The 15,591-nt window shown below is 41.6% G+C and overlaps 1 protein-coding gene and 1 pseudogene across 1 annotated transcript; both read left to right on the plus strand.

Annotated features, from left to right (window-relative positions):
• Positions 1-447: 447 nt before the first annotated feature.
• LOC146286471 (uncharacterized) lies at positions 448-1,249 on the plus strand (annotated as a pseudogene).
• A 1,752-nt stretch (positions 1,250-3,001) lies between these two features.
• Positions 3,002-5,127, plus strand: LOC146286472 (melanocortin-2 receptor accessory protein 2A-like). Its single transcript, XM_084700408.1, has 3 exons — positions 3,002-3,121; positions 3,760-3,859; positions 4,528-5,127. The coding sequence occupies exons 1-3, from the start codon at positions 3,004-3,006 to the stop codon at positions 5,009-5,011; spliced, it is 702 nt and encodes a 233-aa protein (XP_084556534.1). The 5' UTR covers positions 3,002-3,003; the 3' UTR covers positions 5,012-5,127.
• Positions 5,128-15,591: the final 10,464 nt, after the last annotated feature.

The following is a 15,591-nucleotide window of genomic DNA, read 5'->3' on the forward strand; positions in this document are numbered from 1 at the left end:
CTTCAAGACTCACACTACGCAACAGAACAAGCATTAGTTTTATGGATGAACAAATAATGGCCGCGTTTCCCAGATTCGATCGTTCTTAAGGATTTAAGAAGGCTCTTAAGAAGGGTTCGGCTAAGAAGGAGTGCTAAGATAGGAGTGTTTCCCAGACACGTTCTTAACTGCCTTCTTAAGATCCCGCCAAAAAAGCCTCTTAAAAAGCTCTTACTGGGAGCTGTCCACCGCCGTGGTGTTGAAACTAAATCAATCGATGCCAGGAAAGTCGATCACCCACCACTTTATAAGCGCATAAATCACACACAACACCCTGTGGTCCCCACACACAGGTGCAATTAATCTACGCGCATGTGTGTGTGATCACAGCTAACAGGTGTATTCAAGTAGTAATCAAGCCCATTAACGCATATATACCCCCCTGTGGCTAGGCACACATATGTGAGAATGGAAAAAACAAGGACGAAACGAGGTAAGAGGGCACCCTCCTTTACCCCGGAGGAGATGGCCGTCCTAATAGATTAGGTAAGACAGCACCGGGATGAGCTATTTGGTGGAACAAAGGGTAAAAAAAACCCTTGTTCTAAAAAAACGCATTTGGTAGGGCATAGCCCAAAGGATGTCCCCCTCTAGCCCCTGTGGTCTCCGGGACTGGGGTGCGGTCATAAAGAAATGGCAAGAATTTCAGAGCCAAACCAAGAAGAAAAGTGCTACGGTGAGGCGAGAGACCACGGGCACGGGTGGTGGCGCACCCGGCGCCACAACCCTCACCCCTGAAGAAGAAAAAGTTATTTCCATCATTGGAAAGACGGCCTCTGAGGGCATTGGAGGAGGCATTGAGATGCTTGGGGACGAGGGCTTCTCGGGGAACAGTGAGGACGAGGAGGAGCCATCGGGGAGCGGAGTACTCACATACACATCCCCAGGAGAGGACCACCCCCGTACTGTCCCCTCGCGCCAACCAGCAGGGCCCGGTGTCCGCATGCGGGGAGGCCTAAGAAGGCGGCCCCCCATAATGACCTGCACCTGCAGCGAGACGCTGATACAAATAGAAAAGGAGAAACTGGTGGTGCTGCGGGGGATAGAGGGCCACCTGGAGAGACAGACTGCCCTCCAGGAGGAGACGGTGCAGATAAAACGCCTGAAGTTGGATCTTCAGCAAAGACAGCTCGCACTGGCCGAGGCGCAATTCAACCGTCCCTCCATCTCGGTCCCAATAATTCTCCCCCAGATGTGCAATCATGCATAGCTTTTCTACCAAACTTGGAGACTTGCAAATATTCATGTTAACAGACTGTTCAGACTAGGTAGTGTTTGCTAACGAGAGCTAAAGTGGGGTTGCTTACAGATGAAGTCTGATTAGTTCTAATGCCAAATCTAAATAATTTAACATGTTTTGTTATAGGCTAAGCTAATCTTGCCATTGCAAATGAAAAATGTCTGTATCAAAAACCTGCATGTGGGAAATATAACAATTAGCCTATATCTGACAGTGGGGACGTAGTAAACAAATCAGAATGCAAATTTAAACATCCGCAAAGCATATGCTCGAATGCCATCAATGATTATTTATTTGTAATGAAAATAAAGTACATGAAAAAAATAGGCTACAATAATGTGGTTGCCAGGGGTGATGATTAGGTTACCACTTGTCACAATATGGTTGCCACAATTTGTCTAGCCCTGAATATACCTATGCTATACATATATAATTATTTATAATGATGGTAGGCCTACAGGGACTGATATACTTTAAAATAAACCTTTATTATTTAAAGCCTATACATGATGATGTCCGGCACACTTATTTTTTTTTTTTTTTTTTTTTTTGGGGGGGGGGGGGGGGGCGCCAAAATTGTTGCTGCATACCCCTCTGACACTGGATAGTTGCACCCCTGATTAGCATGGCTGGTCAGGGATTGTTTTCGAAAATTGTCGGTGCCTGTGTAAAAAGATCCACTTTTTTTTGCTCTAGACGGGAACTAAAGAATGTATAATACATTAATTACAGTATAATTCATGAACTGTAACCACCAGGTGCATCACGGGCACGGCACTATCTATACTTCCAGTTATTCATATTTGTGGCATCGTAATCACCAAATGCATCACGGGCACTGTGCACTAGTGAATATAGCAACAGGAACAATGTTCGGACGACTTTATAAAGGATTCATGTCTTAAAGTTATGTATTGTCCTTATTAAAGTTATGTCTTATGAACTTAGAAGTGTGCTCATGCTTAAACATTGTGTCTCACACAGGGCGTGGAAAGCAGGCTGTACTTTTTTGTCTCAATTTCTCCATTTCAGAAGCAACCTTGAAACCGGGCTGAGACGGCACCCGAGCAGGTGGGATGCGTCGGTAAGAACAACTCCCTGATGCATGAGAGAATAAAAGTTATTAATGCATTCAGCAGATAGCAAAACATGGAGGATGTTAAGTTTTACAATGCGATTTTTTTTTCAATGCTTTCAGTGGCCCGATCGGGACAGAGTTGCTTAGTTTAACTGTCCCGACGTTACTTTTTACTGGCCCCGGGCCATCGTTAGTCGAGCCCTGGTTTGATATTCATATTTTTGCATAATGAAGCGGTAACCTACCACCCCACCCCTCGATGTACATCATATCATTCCCCGCGCTTCTGAGAACCTTGGATATTCTGTAGACCTGCTGCATGCTGTGGTGGAGAACTCGAGTCTGTTAACAGACGGAAGATGCCGATTAATTTATCTATTTGTCTAATACTGAGTTGACTTCTGTAAAATTTGATGACAACAACTGAAAATTCCCATGATTTTTAAACGGGGATCTAATACTGAAACATTTGTAAGTACCGATAAGCCTTAACATTTGCTTTTGGTTGGGTTTGAGTATTAAGATGTAATTGCAATCACGCATGCATATTCATATAAACTTGTATTATCCTAATCAAATACCTTATTACTAACGTTTTGTTTTCTTCCTCAGATCATGCCAAGTGCCATGACGCATTTCATTTGATATGTCAGAATTTCGCAACCAAAGTCGGGCCACTGCTCGTGGCAGTGACTATGTTTGGCAGTATGAATATTATGATGACGATGAGCCTGTGTCTTTTGAGGGTCTCAAAGCTCATCGATGTAAGTACATAACATCTGATTACCAATAACATAGCAACTAAGGTTAACAGCAAGTTGTTTAATAATGAGAGAAGCTATTGTTATTTCCTAATAAGGTTCCTTTCGTTTTTAATTGTGTGTGTGTGTATTTATATTCCCATCTGTTAAGTTAATTACATTTTTATGAGTGCATGTGCTTCCCCGCATTGAATGTTTCAATTTTTTAAACAGAGTGACATAATTCCTAGGCTCAAGACTGATCCTTCTAAGGGACAAATATGAGCTATGTGAGTCTATACCTTCACAGGAAATGAAGTTAGAGACAAGTAAAGGGAGGATTGCATTTCACAGGGTGAAAAAATCTCCTTGGTTGCCAGCTAGTGAAAACATTTTCAATTCTCCCAATTGTCTGCAATTGTATTTCTAATACTAAGATGATTGTGGAGGCCATTATAAAGTGGTCTATTGTGTTTCATGTTGTGTACATAGCATATATTATACACACAGTATGAGTGTGTGTGTCTGCAAACATGATTTTTTTATAGGCTCTACGACACACCATAGAAACACAAACACAAAACATAGCTTGCATTAAGAAAGAGAGGGGAAAATAAAGTGAAAGTAAGAAATAACTATTGCTTTTCAACCTGTAACCACAGATTCTATCGTCATTGGCTTCTGGGTGGGCCTGGCTGTGTTTGTCATCTTCATGTTCTTTGTTCTCACTCTGCTGACCAAGACAGGAGCCCCACATCAAGAGTAAGAGACAAAAAAGCATTCCACCTTTCCATGGATACAGACTTGAAGACTACAGACAGATGACATATTTTATATAGCTGTTGATTGGTATAATGGAAATAATGGAAGTAAAGTTGTTGGGAGGTTTAAATACAATTTCACTTTGGTTTGGATGGATGGGAGAACAGCTTCAGCACCACGGAGAGCTCTGACAACTGCTCTGCATTGCATAATAAACTATGGTAGAAATTGTTATGCTGCAAGGAGATTAAAAGGAAGGTTATGCAAATTGAGATAAGAGCTGAAGTTAGGCACACTCATTGAGGGAGTGAAAAATGTGTCTCCTTGTTATTGAGATGCACGTTTGTTAATAAAATTACAGTATCTTGGCCAACATCTGAATAGAACCTTAAACTCATACAATACCCAAACGATATGATTGTTTTTTTAAATTGCATGTTCAGTCCATGTACTTTTTTTAAATGCACAGATTTTTTTATTTACTGATTTTCATATTTGGACTTGTTCAATACTAGTCAATGGTATGTCTAAATATTTTACAAGCTGCTCTCCACCCAAAAGTTACATTTTATTTTAACACAGATTAAACTCATCAGATAAACGGTAAACACATACATGCTTAAAACTCAACAGTTGATTAATACGTTTCCCCCTGTTTCACCTGATAGGAACCTCGATCCCTGTGAAAAACGTCACCGTCTAGGTACCTGCGTGGTGGATATTAATTGCCCCCAGGATACATCCGACAAGGCCTTTTCTCGCCCCCTGCTGGAAGAGTCACGCTCCTTCTTCCACTTTTACATCAGTGAGGAGGAGCAGCAGGGGCGGGGCCATGTAGCTGGGATTGATCAGGCAGAGAGGCCACAGGCACGAGGGAGGCTGGCTGTGCTCAGCACCTGCGGCGTAGAGGAGGATGACGAGGAGGAGATAGCCATGACGGGCGAGGATGCTGCAGGGCTCTGCCTCAAGGGGCTGCCTAAAGACGGCAAGGGGGACGGGGGAAAAGACTTCCTGTCCCATTTCAACATCCCCAACTTTGTGAACTCGGAGCACAGCTCCACCTTGGGGGACGATGACCTGCTGCTCTGTGAGCCCCCCAACATCCTAGACAGTCAATCCCAAACTCAGGATGCCCGCCATATCATCAGCTGAGGCATGGCCACCAACAACACCTGCTTTATCCATGTAACAAGAGATTTCCCAGAATACATGTGTCAGTTCTGTTTTTCCTTGTCTTTATATGTAATTGTGTGCAACTCTTTTCGCCAGGAGGCTACATGGCATTAAGCTAATGGCTAACAGACTTGTTTCCCACACATAGACTAATTTGTGGCGGTGCGCCACAGAATCAACACCGACCGCCACATATTGCGTTTCGTAAAAAAAAAGTTTTAACGCTATCTAAAACACAGCGTATTCGTTAAGCTGCATTTCCTTTCCATGCTCTCCCTCCGTCTCTGTCACTCGCGCGTCTCTCACATACACAGAGTCATAACGTCAGCAATGACGCTATGCGATATCAGCGAGCCTTCAGCATTAGTACCGTAGCTAAGTCTAGGAAAGTTAAGGTTACTTTTGCTAGGTACCTACAAACATGTCAATCTGCTAGACAAGTGGATTCCCCATTGTTCTTTTGGTGAGCAGTCTCACAAGCCCTACTGACCCGGCTTCATGGAGCCGACCAGCTAAATAAATTCAGTAAACCAACAGATGGACACAGAGATCCAGCAATTTGATCAATTAGGAATAATAATTGGTGGAAGTAGGACTGCCTCAACAAACCACCATTGTGGGTTTAAATCTCTGAAAGAGGAGTTTGAAAACTAAAACAAAAAATGAATCTGCCCCCTCGCAACACACACTGCCGTCTCATTAAGAATTAATAGGAGGGCAGAGGAGTCGCCGAGAAAAGGAGGCTGTGTGGAATACAGTCTGAGTTACTATCTCAGTGTCCTTGTCTAGCCTAAGAGGCTTGTTCTTTCCTCGAAACTTAATATAGTGGATTGAGAATATAAAATAGAGTGTGTATTGTGACAACTATAAACCGTAGAGTGTACATATAAATAGGCGAATTCTTTGTGTGTTTGTTGTTATAATATCATAACCTTGTGTATCCAGCTGGGGATTAATGTAAATGTCTGGATGAATGTGAAGCACTCGGGTGCTTTATTTTCTGGGATGAACTGCGTTCTATTTTTTTATGAGGTCATTAAAATATATATGTGGCCATTAATGAGAATAGGATTTGACAGACAAATCTATAGTAGAAATGTTCTGTATTAACCTATTTGTGGGTGCATTAGCATGTGCTTATTCATGAAACATTATGCATTTTGTGTGCATTGCACTGCTTTTCACTGTACCATATAAATGCATTCATTTATTCATTCACTGATGACTCAAGATGTATTTACCTTAATCCCACTGAGTTGTGTTGAGACTACCAGTGAGTCTATCAGCATTAAAGCAACATTAATGAATTCAAATTGGTTGTGTGGATGCTGACACAAACAGTCCATTAATTTTGTTTTTGGTCTTCCCATGGAGGTAATTTTCCAACAACAAACCTCTGGCTTTTTTTTCTGTGCTAAATTAAATGTTCTGTAAAAGAGAAGACCATGGTCTAGGGACAAATATCCATTGCTAGCTTCTTAGAAAAGAGCCAATTGGAACATGGACACAAATAACGTAATGTTCCAAGCAGTGAAGCACTGAAGCGTGTGTATGGACTAATTCAGCATTGGGTGTATTTTCACAGTTACATATTTGATATGTACATTTGCTGAGGTTTGACCTATCCAATAAAGTGGATTTGATTTTAACTGTTGCTTTTTCTATGTTAGCCATAGCACAGGCATGGGAAGGGAAAATCCTTGTAAAAGGGGGTGCTGGTGATGTTTCTGATTGGCTTGTAGGTGGCATTTCACTCTGTATAACTCGAGACAGCTATCAACTTGCCAGAAAACTTCACTCCATGTGCCTGTGCCTTGTCCATTAATTGGGGTGTGCTTGCCTTCGGCGAGCACAAACCATTGTTATCTCACATATATATTATTATTATTGTTTATTTTCGCGCCCCTAAGGCTCAGTCAATATTTGGACTACATAGACAACGGTGGTGTCAAAAGTTTTGTCTTGGTAGCGATTGCGTTGCTTCTATTCGGATTTACGTTCCGTTGCACAGTTTAGGAGGTTACAAAGTTTTTGTGGCGACAAAGTGCTAGTCGGCGAAGGGTAATCTGTGCTAGCTACGTCACCACGTCAACACATGTCAGCAACGACACATGGATAAAACGTGATAGAGACTTTCTAGCTTGCAAATTGATGCTTGGATTACGAGTGAAAAATATCACCCTCAAAAAATCATAACCATTTGGCTTTGTAGAGAAAGCTATTTCGAGTGGAACTGCAATCTCTGATTTTTGATTTAGGTTGTGACAGTCTTTGAAATTTGAGCGAGTGCGGGTCGCCCGTGAGACCGCCTAGTCTTTTAGGTGGCAGCCATGCTAGAATCATAGTAACTAGTATTTTCGTAGCTAATTTTATAGTTCAATTTTACACAAAAAAACTAAAAGAGGGAAATATTATGACTATATGACTACTGTGAAAACAGCCAGGTGGTGAAATTTTAATATAGGTTGCTGTAAAAACGTTGATTTGTTTGCTGTGAGAGCCCGTCCTCCATTGACTCAGTCAATTGTCGATCTGCGTCTGGTGAGTATTTTCTTAATTTCGTACCAGGGTCAATTCTACATCTAAATGGACAGCAGTGTTTTAAAGATATGGCGATTCCGAAGACAGCCAGCGGGTCGGCATAGTTTGTTATTTGTGTAAAACTCGGAATTTGCGTGAGACCGGGTCTTGTTTTGAGTCTAAGAGTCACAGACTCGGCTCGCCCACTGGTGTGTAGTTCGCTTCATGCTGTTCGCCCTGTCGGATCTATATCCCTTATAAAAGAAACGTTCTAATTTCCTGCGCTTTCAAACAACCAGTGGTGTGGATAGCAACGGCAACTAGCTTGCCTCTAGCAAACTGCTTTTGAATTAGCCATGTCCCCCTAAATTATCAAACTTATTTACGTTTTGGGGGGCTTATTTTCAGTTAGCAGACAGTACTATTTGAATCGCAATTCCATCTGAAATACAGTAGCTTGTTTCAAAAGGGGTTCCTTGTTTCAAAGGCTGTTCTTAATGAATTATGCAATATGAGTACTAAATATGTAGGCTAAATGCTTGATTGAAATGTAAAAATATCACTAGAAGGGAAAACGGACCCACCTGCAACTGAAGCAAGCAAGCACACCCTCTCTAATTGTATATAGCGGGACAAGTTATCCCTTAATTTTCAGCGTGAGAAATACAAGGTGTTGCATGAGGGTGTGAGAAATGGATAAAATGCATGAGAGCCCTGAGGCTTGAGAGCCTGAAAGTATATCCCTCTAATAATACCAGGATCTCTGGATCTCTGTATTTTTTCAATTACATTATAGGGCGCAAGTTTCCCATTATAAGGGATGGGCAATACCAATAATTTTCTTTTTGATCCGATACCAAGTACTTTCAAGACCAGTATCGTCGATACCGATACTTCTATGAAATATTTTTGTTTTAATAATTTAATAATAACGAGATCGCGAATACAAGCGGCCAAAATGAGCTTTCTCCGCAGGGTGTCCGGGCTCTCCCTTAGAGATAGGGTGAGAAGCTCGGTCATCCGGGAGGGGCTCAGAGTAGAACCGCTGCTCCTCCGCGTCGAGAGGAGCCAGCTGAGGTGGCTCGGGCATCTGATTAGGATGCCTCCTGGACGCCTCCCTGGTGAGGTGTTCCGGGCACGTCCCACTGGGAAGAGGCCCCGGGGAAGACCCAGGACACGCTGGAGGGACTATGTCTCTTGGCTGGCCTGGGAACACCTTGGGGTCCCCCAGGAAGAGCTGGGGGAAGTGGCCGGGGAGAGGGAAGTCTGGGCCTCCCTGCTTAGGTCGCTGCCCCTGCGACCCGATCCCCGGACAAGTGGCAGATGATGGATGGATGGAATTTAATAATGCATTCTTACAGCCATCGTTATAAATATTAAATAAATATTAAATAAACCAACCCAACAATAGACATGACGTGTCTGTGTTGCCTCCTCTGCTCGAGTCAACTGTACTTTGTCATGCTCTTTAGGGTGTTTAACTTTTAGATGCTTTGTCATGTGTGTGGTATTGCCACAATGGCGTATTGTTTTTTGACTAATGTCACCTAAAGCTTCATCGTTGTTACCTGGAGTGGAAGAACTCCAGATTATGCTTCTTTTTTTTTCAGTCATGACCCGCAGCAATGCACTTGAATCTGCGCTGAGTGTGCTTTCACTGAGTGAGAGTGAGATCTAAAATCACTTGTTTAAAAGAAATCCCAGGTAGGATCGATATTTCTAATTGAGAATCGATCTTTTTGATACAATGCCAGTATCAAAAATATAGATACTGTAGGATCAATCCGCCCATCCCTACCCATGATTATCTCGAGAACTGGGCACTCTGCAAAGTTCATATTTTGCAAGTGTCCTTTGTATAATCCAATGGAGTGCAAAGAGTTTGAGCATTTAGACATTTCCCCCCACAAAAGGGCGGCCAGTTTTGCAAATTGATCTTTTTCAGCTGTTGAGCTGGCACTATAGGCTATAATTTGTTTGCCGGTCAGATCACTGCCCTGCGCTCTGCTGTGCTGCAATAAGCAGGCATTACATTAACCACAAACATAAGATATTCTAATGTTTTTTTCGCACTTGCTCTCAACGAAGGCAGTCACATTTTATTTCCCTCTCCTCCCCCTGACCTTCCCTGCTTGCTTCCCTGCTTGGCTTCACGGGGAAATGCTCTCAAGTTTCATTATTTTGGATAGTTGTCGATGATATTATTCAAAATCAAGTGAATTGACTACAACCACAAAAAGGAACAACCTGAGGGACTGAAGCCCAAGGAGAACAGAAGTATTTTGGGCTGCTCTCCCAGACTGACCACAGGCAAGCAAGATAAAGCGTGTTCCCTGTAGAACTATGGCTTGCAACGACTGCAAACAACTTACTCAGAGGATAGTCAAACTGGAGTCAGAACCCTCTTAGATATCAGAGAGAACGAAGACTTAATAGATTCCATGCTACCTAGCCCGGACCAACTCTCTCTCCACCGGCCAATGGACCAGATGAGTCATGGCCAAAGGCCTAGTGCTGCCTCTACCTTCATCGGAGATGGGACTGGCGCCAAGGATAAAAAGCCAAAAAAGCGAGGCAGAAACTCTTCCCGCATCACCTCTCCTCCTGTCCCGCTCAGAAACAGATTTGAACCACTGGGAACTTTCTCTCCCTTGTGTTTGAAATCCAAGGCGAAGAGGCACAGGAGTGCTAGCCACGCAGCTAACCAACATGAAGAGCCCGGATTGCCGACACACCATGATGGTAGCTACTACACACATGCAAATCCAACATATCATTGTCTGCTACGACCAGGAGTCCCCCATATTACTCCAAGGCCCTCTCGGGGCACTGTTCGACCCCCTATCAAGTCTAATCAGACAACAATATCAGAGGATTATAAAGATCCAAGGTATGCTAAGACTATCCACAGCCCATCAGCTCTTAGAGTAGCTAACGCTGGTAGCACTATAGAATCTATTGCTAGCACTGACACAGTGGCTAACCTTGGTCTAGCACAAGGACCTATCATTGCTAACCCAAGTAAGATAAGAACTGGCTCCGCAGCTACAAATAAGGCAAACGTTAGAAATGCAAACACAACACCACATATGGCCACTATCTTGATTGGAGATGCCATGACAGCACATGTTAAACTGGCAAAGACAGAAAATATATTGTCTTAGCAACACATCTGTCGAGGAACTGTCGTCAGAGGTACTAACAATCCTCAACAATAAACCAAACAACCCTAAGATTATCATCCACACTGGCTCGTTTGATATCCTACACAAGAAAACTGGCACTGAGATACTTAAAAAACATTTCACCCAGCTACTGAACACACTCAACAGATATCAAGATGTATTCATCAGTGGACCAATTGCATGCTTTCGAAGAGGAAAAGAAGCCTTAAGTCGACTACTATCTTTCAACACATGGTTGGCATCTGTCTGTCTGGCACACAAACTGAGATTTATCGATAATTTCAATGTGTTCTGGAACTGTGCAGACCGTTTTCAAGCTGACGGACTCCACCCAAACCATAGAGGATCTCAACTACTAACAGCAAACATCAGTCACGTGCTCCTGACCACAAATCAAATTGCTCCCCCTAGCCCTGTTGTGTCTAAGCTGACTGACATATCCCAAACAACCTCCCATGGAACAGAACATTCAAACAGCCTCCTGCATGGACATGGGCCTTGCACAGACCTGCACCCCCCGGATGAATTCCCTTGTGATGGAACAGCTCAATGACATAGACTTTCCCAAAGACAAGCTACGCTAGGAGAGCCACCATGCTATTTCATTAGACATACCGGTCATCATCACAAACAGAAAATGGCATGGTAAAATGCATGGTTACAAACCTGAAACTAGTGTTAGAAGTCACAGAACTATCCATATTCTTCAAACGGATTTATCAACCCCTGTTTTATCTGTTAATACCCCACAGATGAAACTGGCGCTTCTAAATGTTAGATCACTAAATAACAAAACATTTCTAGTTAATGATCTTGTCAAAGAAAACTAATTAAAACGACACGGCAACAGCAACTTTGATAGAAGCGTGTCCGCCAGATTAAAGCTTCCACCAAGTTTCTAGAAAATCCAAAAAAGGTGGAGGAGTCGCAGCTATTTTCTCCTCTGAACTATTGTTCAAAATCACTGAGCTAGGTGAATTCACCTCATATGAATATCTTGCTATTGAGCTCAAAACCAAATCAATACTTTTTGTCATTATATATCGGCCACCCAAGCACTCGCCAATATTCATACAAGAATTCTCTGAACTATTATCACTATGTGTCACTAGATATGACAAAGTAGTTTTAAACGGAGACTTAAATATCCAAGTAAATAAAAAAGCCGACCCAAGAACTATTGAGCTCTTAAATCTCCTAGACAGTATCAATCTAACTCTACACATAACAGACCCAACACACCGGCACGGAAACACACTAGATCTAGTGACAACAACTGGACTAAATATCAATAATATCTCAATAACTGATCTACCCCTCTCAGACCATCATTGTATAATTTTTAATGTGGAAATTATTGTAACAAAAACCACAAAATAATTCTTAGTCCAAAGAAGATATTTAGACGATACAGCTATGATGAAATTTTCTGAACAATTTGCTCTATATGAACCAACTAATCATGATTGCTCTCTGAATGAAATGGTAGAGAACCTCAATGATGCATTATTATCTGTGTTAGACTCTGTTGCACCACTGAAAACCAAAAAGAAGTCCACAAGCAGAACCTCCCCATGGCTGAGAAATAAAAATGTTAGTGAAACGAAAAGAAAATGCCGTGCAGCAGAGAAAATGGAGGAAAACAAAGATCACTATTCATTACAATATCTATAAAGATACACTAACCACCTACAACAAAACCATCCGTGGAGCGAGGAGAGAATATTTCTCCAACATTATTACAGAAAATGCCAGAAACTTTACTCCACCATTGACCAGCTAGAGTTCTTTACTCCACCATTGACCAGCTGCTTAACACTTTGTAGGTCCAATCAGCAAACAGAGGGAGTGGCTGTGACTGAGAACAATGACGTTAATGTTGTGCACTAGTTTGAGTAGGTCAGTAATGGCGGCGGAGAAAGATGCGAGCGAAACTATTCTGCGGTTGTGGCAACGCTGCCGAATATCCATAGGTTAAAGCCGGAGCAAGAAAATTCCTTGCTGAGTTTTGTTGGTGGCCATGATGTTGTGGCCCTTCTCCCCACGGGGTTCGGGAAAAGTTTGATTTTCCAGCTACGGCAGCTAGCTCCGTTACAGTAGTGGTGAAGGAGATGGCTAAGGCGAACGCTTGCGATTGGTTATGGCAAATCAGAGTGGCTCTGGGCAGATCCAATGGTTTTAAACTTCAACAGAGGACCCGCCTTCAAGGAAGTTAACGTTTGTCAATGGAGCGATCCCAGACCCTCTGTACAAATGAAATGTAGAGGGTCTGGTTAGGACCAGGCTAGCATTTGATACCATTGATCACAACATCCTAATCAATAGACTGGAAAAGCTTATTGGGCTCACGGATTGTGTATTGAACTGGATGAAATCATATATCACAGGAAGGAAGTTTTATGTTAGTTTAGGAGACCATAGGTCTAAGAAACATGAGAACTGCTATGGGGTTGCTTAAGGAAGCTGCCTGGGTCTATTACTTTTTTATCTTTATATGTTACCACTCGGTGACATAATCAGAGAACATAACATGAATTTCCATAGTTATGCGGACGACACACAACTATATATATCCACTGGACCCAATGATGAAACGGCCATCAATTCCATTACCAGCTGCCTGTTGGAAATAAACAAATGGATGAATGATAACTTTCTTAAATTAAATGAAGACAAAACTGAAGTCCTACTATGATGCCCCAAATCCAAAAGAATGATGCTTACTAAGAATCTAGGAAGTTTAACCCCCTGGCTTAAACCAGAGGTGAAAAGTCTCGGTGTAATCCTGGACTCAGATTTGAATTTCAACTCCCACATTAATAAAGTGACCAAAACTGCTTTCTTTCACCTGAGCAATATAGCAAAGGTACGACCATTCATAAAACAAAATGATGCAGAGAAGTTAATTCATGCTTTTATATCCAGCCGGCTGGACCACTGTAACGTACTTTGCTGGTCTTCCCCAAAAAAACACTGAAAGACTACAGCTCATTCAAAATTCTGTAGCTAGATTATTAACCAAAACTAAAAGAAGAGAACACATTAGTCCTGTCCTAGCTACTTTACACTGGCTCCCTGTTACCTTCAGAATTGACTTTAAGGTCCTATTCCTCACATAGAAAGCTCTACACGGACAAGGACCTAGCTACATTTCTAACTCTCTTATAAACTACACACCAGTAGTTTAGAGGTCGCCGGAAGCAGCCATAAGAAGATGGTGATTCTGCCTTTGCCAATTACGCCCCAAAACTATGGAACAAATTACCCATAAATATCAGAGAAGCAAATACGCTAGACATTTTTAAAAGACATCTTAAAACCTACCTTTTTACCAAAGCATTTAACTAATTTTCATCTCAGAAGGGCCTTAAAACTGGTAGTAGTTATATTATTGTTTTTATAGATTTGCTTTGTATTTGACTTGCACTATTGCTTTGGTGTTGCATTTTGTTGAGTTATTGTATTTTGTTATTTTGTAGTTTTTATTATTATTATTATAATTTTACTTTATTTTATTTCAATTTTAATTTTAATTGAGAAACCACAAAGACTGTGCAAGAGTGCATGTGTTTTGTTATATGTTTGGAAACTGCAAGTGCAGTTTGGATCTAAGATGGGTTCGAGAGACTGCAGATAGAGTGCGGCTTGTCTGGTTTGTTATATGTTTGGAAACTGCACGAGGCAGCTCGGATCCAAGACGGATTCGAGAGACCGCAGATAGAGTGCAGCTAGTCTGGTTTGTTATATGTTTTAGATCTATTACTTTTATCACTTGTATTATTGTTTTTGTTGATTTTATGTAAAGCACCTTGAGCTGCAATTCCTGTATGAAATGTGCTATATAAATAAAGTCTTACTTACTTTACTTACTAACGACTTCACTGCAGGCTGTATGCATTTGCTACACTTTGTTTGAAAGCTTAGCTCCGCTAGAATTCAGTAGCGTAATTTATTTTACAGTCGGTACATGTATTTGAGATTTCCCCGCAAAACCGACTAGCTAGCATTGTTAGCAGTAGAACGTTAGCTTCTTGTTAATCTACTTGAGGCTCTAGTTTTTACATCAGGTCTCTGCTATTAGCCATAAACTGCAAATGTATGAGTGACGAATTGTGCAGTAATAATAAATAGTAACACATTTTTAATTGAGGGTCTTTGGTACAATCTTATTGCAACGTGTAAAAACTTACACGATATGTTGTGAACTAGTAATCTTCCCTCTTATCTAATGGCAATTAGATAGATGCATCAATTAAATAATTTGATTGTTGCGTTGTTTCAAACGCTTTACATTACAGTTAGATGCATTGCAGCAGAACAGCCATGCATACATTTGGTTATAATCTTGTATCTCAATTGAAAACACAAAAATATACTGAAATATAGCTAGTTTATCTCTTATTACACACTTTAATGATACGAGCAGACAAAAGGAAACTTCTGTGGGGGTTTTTTATTCAGCGCCTTCAGCCAGGGATGCAGATCCTCAACTTTGGTTGGTTGGAGGTCAGTGCAAAGTAAATGTCGGCCCACAACACTCAGACTTCTTCTTTCCATGGTCATGACAACGATAATACAGGGCCTGTTTTCTCCAGCTGTTATGGCAGCCACAAACTGCACAGTTCACGCTGGGCATCTCTAATAGCCTTAAATTAGTTTCAGAGCCTGTTTAAGACATTCTCTTAGCGTAATAGCGTTATAAAGCGGAAAGCATCTAAACTGGAAATGTCAGGTAGCAAAATTCTCACTTTGCTACCTGTATGTTTCCTTTGTTAAAGACAAAGGAAACATACTACTGAAACCAATACATATCCTTAACTATTTATCCTAAATTGCTGTTTAAGTTTTCACTTT

This window comes from Hypomesus nipponensis, chromosome 6, assembly GCF_054491055.1.
Source record: "Hypomesus nipponensis isolate SF chromosome 6, ASM5449105v1, whole genome shotgun sequence".
NCBI lineage: Eukaryota > Metazoa > Chordata > Actinopteri > Osmeriformes > Osmeridae > Hypomesus > Hypomesus nipponensis.

Excerpts from the sequence above, each read along its gene's own strand:
- LOC146286472 (XM_084700408.1), top strand. The coding sequence starts at position 3,004 with ATGTCAGAATTTCGCAACCAAAGTCGGGCCACTGCTCGTGGCAGTGAC. Across the intron at positions 3,122-3,759 it reads GGGTCTCAAAGCTCATCGAT|ATTCTATCGTCATTGGCTTC; the intron begins GTAAGTACATAA and ends CTGTAACCACAG. Across the intron at positions 3,860-4,527 it reads ACAGGAGCCCCACATCAAGA|GAACCTCGATCCCTGTGAAA; the intron begins GTAAGAGACAAA and ends TTCACCTGATAG.